General features: G+C 43.9%; 1 protein-coding gene across 4 annotated transcripts in view; it reads right to left on the bottom strand.

The window, feature by feature from the left end:
- The window catches only part of POLR2B (RNA polymerase II subunit B), a 299,158-nt gene that overhangs the window by 242,722 nt on the left and 51,436 nt on the right, over positions 1–5,000 (bottom strand). For all 4 annotated transcript variants that reach the window (XM_075603624.1, XM_075603633.1, XM_075603642.1 and 1 more), the window contains exons 2-3: positions 2,718–2,790; positions 1,051–1,201 (exon numbers count right to left, since the gene is read on the bottom strand). In XM_075603624.1, the coding sequence (XP_075459739.1) occupies positions 1,051–1,201; positions 2,718–2,790 (224 nt within the window). The remainder of the gene's footprint in view (positions 1–1,050; positions 1,202–2,717; positions 2,791–5,000) is intronic.

Raw genomic sequence — 5,000 nt, 5'->3', positions numbered from 1 at the left:
AGGGGGCGTTTATAAGACACCAACTTGAAATGACGTCACCAATCTTCACTGATCAATCAAAGGAGAAGGGATTGCCCTGCAACTTTGATCTTCAATAGGTAAGTTGGTATTACACACATTTAACTATAGAAGTAAAAAAAAAAAAACACACACACAAAAAAAAAACGGCAGCTTGAACTGCAGCTTTAGGAGTAGAGATATGTTTACTATAGATATGTCTCCTTTGTAAGCCTGTGCATGTTCGTCTAACCGTCCAAATCAAAAGCACACAAGGTCTGCATATTGCCCCCCTTCCCTAGGTGTACATGGGACATTGCCTGCCCATTAGAGGTGTGTGTGTCTCCAGTCTTAAGAGGCGCTTTTGATTTCCCCTTAACCTTTGCACAGGGTTGTTCAGTGATATACCAGGTATACAGCTACTTAGTATAGTTTGTCCTCTCCAATGCAATCCTAGGCTCTCCATCAAGAAAGCTGCAAGCAATACAAGCAGGGTGAACGTGTCTACAGATGCAGCGGCCATTATTTTATCAAATCACGGCGCCGTTTGTGTGCGCTGCTGCACTCCATGCAGCCAATCGCCACAGGCACACGTGTTTATCGCGGTAGCTTTGTTTGAATTTCATGGATTGTGTGCAATTAAATGCAATGAAATTAATGATTTGTAATGTGTACAGTACTGTGCCAATTTCAGGTGTTTAAAAACCAGAACACTAAAATGCTATTTTATGCACTCGCGTCTTACGGCGGTACAGTTGGAAGAAATCCCGCCCCATGACATGGGTATTCCGAGGTATACCGCGTGATTTGTTAAAATAATGGCCGCTGCATCTGTACACATGCGCGCGGCGATGGCCACTTCTGCACATGCGTAGCCAGCACCATAGAATTACATCTCTTCCGTTACACATTTTCGTCTCCATCCAAGACATTTTGTCCTATGAGAATTTAGTAGGTGCCAGCAAAGAAGTTTCACATCAAAAGGTAGAGATCTGTAGAAAAAAATATATGCCATAATACCACAATATAAATCTAATGTTAAATGCATCTCACCGGCTCTTCCACTTCTCCTGTTGTGTGTTGAGCTTCAGCTTGCAAATCTATAGGTGGGGCATCTTCCACAATCCTCTGCACAGACATCTGAATGAACTCATCAAAAGAATCAAGTTGCTGCCTTACCAAACCCTTCTCATCAAAATATGAGCTAAAATTAAAAGAAACCAAGCGATAGTATGAAACATATTTTGCATCCATCCACCAAAATAGGAAACAAATGCCCTCGTAATAATTATAAACACACACACACACACACACACACACAGAAATGTGTATCAGGGAAACATGCTTGTTTGAATAGTTTACATGAACATTTTATATGGTTTATAGTACAGGATGCAGCAAATTTGAATTTAGAAAACCGTTATTAATCATTTAGAAAGCTAAATCTTCCAATGTATGAGATACTGTATATCGGTCTTTAAATTAACAACACTGGCAACACACACACGTACACAAACACGCGCATAGACATACACGCGAACATATGGAACTATGTTAACCATATGACATGTGTCTCTAAAAGAACACTTAGGCTAGAATTATGCAAGAAACACACACCGCCGCGCGCACATACAGGCAGGCAGGCAAGCACATACAGGCAGGCACATACAGCAGACACATAGATTGTTAACTATATGTCATTTGTCTCTAAAAGAACACTTTGGAAATATAAGATGTATTTCTTGTTTCATTTTAGTCCATCAAAAAAAAGATACATACATACATGTCCCTTCTAACCTCCAGTGTCGGGGAAAGGGGCGGCCGCGTTGTATGGGAGCGGCGGAGCTCCGTTGCGTACCCAGCAAGCGGGGGCCACCATCTTGTAGTTCGTACGCATGCGTGGAGAGGCAAGAAGTTGTGGCGGCCATTTTAGGTTTGCGCATGTGCAGTCCCCAGAGTTGCGGCAGCCATCTTAGGAGAGGCTCCGCAAGGGACTACATGTCCCCGGGACATGCAGGTAGAAAGTTGACACAGTTTGGCAGTTACTGGAAGTTAGGAGAGAACAGTGGAGGTAGTTTCCAGGGAGCAGTGCTCCCCTGGACTAGGTTTGTCCCCTAGGTCCCAACTAGGTCCTAAGTCCCCTTCTAGATGTGGCTGCTATAGGGAAGACCCCAGACAGGCACGCTACCCTTTAGCCTTAGAGTGTCAGGTGTAGGAATCAGACCACAGGCAACAATAGACATTGGGGGGGGGGACACCCTCCAGCTGGAGATCCCTCAAGAGGCAGACGCCTATGCGGACCAGAGAGAGAGGATTCAGCAGACGTTGTGGGATCAGACGGATCCTTTTTGCTCATTCAGCAGTACCTGGGTACAGGAGTGCCCAGAGAGGCAAAGTCCACCAATGGTCCACAAGGGTAGCGCTACTCCCCATACGTGGTTGGGACTGGTTCTCATTGGGGGAGGACACTAGGGCTACTGGTGTCATGCACCCTTGGTACTTTGGGGGACACTCACCCTGTGTTATTATTGTGTGTTATATTGTGCGATACGTTATATCATTATTCTATTGTTAGTAAACCAATTGTTATATACTGGTGTGTGTATCATTTCAATGCAAGTGGTCCTTAAAGTGGAGACCGAGACAGACATAAGTACACGTACAGACAGAGGCGTACGTACAGACAGTCATGTACAGACACACGTACACATACAGCTTACCTAATAACTATCCAACATGCCTCCTGCCACAGATCTGGAGTGATTTCATCATCATCCTCATCATATTGCATATCTACAAAAACAGATCACATTTCAAATTAAAGAAACATCATAACTCGTGGTTGCAGCAGTAATGTGGGAAAGTAAAATAAGTTCTTAACCAAACAACTATGGTGAGCAGGCGTTCCAAAACCTTGAAGGACATTTTAATCCCTAGCCATTTCCAGAATACGAACATCCAACCTCTTGGAAATTGGCTCCCTGAAATCTATGGGAACCTATAAATGTGGAAGCTGTAAAGCATGAAAGTACATTACACCAAGTAAATATTTTGAAAACAGTGATAAAACGATAACATACCCGATATGCAGCTTCATTGAAGCTGCAGTTCAAGCAGTATCCTGCATGTGAGTTTTTTTTTTAATGAATCACTTCTGTATTAAGAAAAAATACTTTTAGCATTTTCTGTTTTTAAAAAAAACAACTTTGAAAGACCAATTTTCTTGTATTCTATTTTAACAAGCATGTTTGTTACTATAGCAACCATTTGCTAAGGCACAGCCCCTTCATGTCCTGTCACAAACCCTGGCACACCCCTTTGTGAGCCCTGCCCTACCTCTTGCACATGTCAGTGGAGTGCTCATGAATATTCAAAAGTATGAAAAGGGGGGCATTTAGCAGACACCAACTTGTAATGATGTCACCAATCTTCACTGATCAATCAAACGAAAACGGATTGACCTGCAGCTTTGATCTTCAGTAGGTAAGTTGGTATTACACACATTTAACTATTCAAGTAAAAGAACACTTTAAAAAAAAAACGGCAGCTTGAACTGCAAAACTCTTGGGAGTCATTTATCTGCCTACATGCTCCAGCAGTATTTAATATGTAGGAAAACGGGCGACAATTCACAGACTAGTACTAGTGCATATCGTGTCAATAAAAAAATAACCTGCACACTCCTGTATCTAGATAAGTCCGGGAATGACTGAGGTGATGCCAATGAACTATATTTTCACGGTATTGATCATATGCCACATGAAAAAATTAGGACAATAAACTGTTAAAAAAGGAGTCAAGAGTGATCGGCTGCAGCCATTTTGGAGCGGAGCCTTGGCGGAGAACTGCAGAGTCGGGTGAGTCTACCACTGCCCCCAGGCCCCAAAAACGGTCCTCATTTGGGTTGGGGAGTTGAGCGGGTCCTTTCCCTGTGGGAGTGATCAGCGGAGGACAGAAGAGAGGGCTGCGAGGCTACCCGGCTCGTGCGTCGACCAGTCCCCTGTGCCTTAGCCCCATAACTGCAAGATGGGCGCCAGGACAACGTGGGGCATATAGGAAACTACGGGAGAGAGAGCAGAGCTACAGGACTCCTGCAGTGGCTAGAACGTGGGCTAAAGCAGATGGGGGAGTAGGGAAGAACCCAGAGAGGATAGGAAAGCCCCATTGCTTAATCCTGTGCAGGGAAACCCCTAGCCATTGAAAAAACCCTGAAAACAGTAAGAGGGCCATTTAAAAAACACAGATCACCCTTTTTATACTGTCCCTGCCGGCTTCCCTGACATAAGGAGGTCTTAGGTGCATGAACTACAGCAGCAATCTGAAGCACAAAAGTATTAAAAATCAAAGTTTATATGTTAACCAGATCAGGAGAAATAAAAAATTAAACTGGTCCCACTGGGAACTGAATGCTGTACTGACAACAAGGGTGCTTGGCAACCGAGCACACGAACACAGCGGTCACTCCAAAAAAAATCAACTAGCTGCAAAATATAATCTATAGACTATGGACTACTGACTTCAAGGAGTCTGCCACCTGCTGAGAGCATGCGGAGAGGGGGCGCAGGTGTTATGCAGGGCTGTGCAGGCATGGCCTGAGGCTGCTTCGCTCCCAGGGGACCCACAAGTGTCTCACTGCAATGAGAAGCTCCTAAAGCAAAACTAAAATTCAAAAGCTATATTAGAGGAATAAGTGCCCACAATCATGCCTCCTACAAAAACTAAAAAACCGGACAACCAAGACATCTTTAAAAAAAAAAACGCACAATCGCACGATCAAGAACAACAAGAATATCAAGATAACAGGTGGAGCAAGAATAACCTACACTTGCGAGGAATACCAGAAACAATAACAGATCTCACAGATTATGTGACCCAACTCTTCCTCCTATTGTGTCCTGATACCCCTCAACCGCAGCTGCTTTGTGACAGGGTACAGAGAGCCATACATCCGAGACAGCTCAACCCTGATGTCCCACGAGATGTAATCCTCAGACTGCTTTTTT

The sequence above is a fragment of the Ascaphus truei genome, chromosome 1 (genome assembly GCF_040206685.1).
Source record: "Ascaphus truei isolate aAscTru1 chromosome 1, aAscTru1.hap1, whole genome shotgun sequence".
In the NCBI taxonomy this organism is placed as follows: Eukaryota; Metazoa; Chordata; class Amphibia; order Anura; family Ascaphidae; genus Ascaphus; species Ascaphus truei.
The sequence above is the reverse complement of the archived record's forward strand: the minus strand, read 5'-3'. Positions and strand labels throughout refer to the sequence as shown.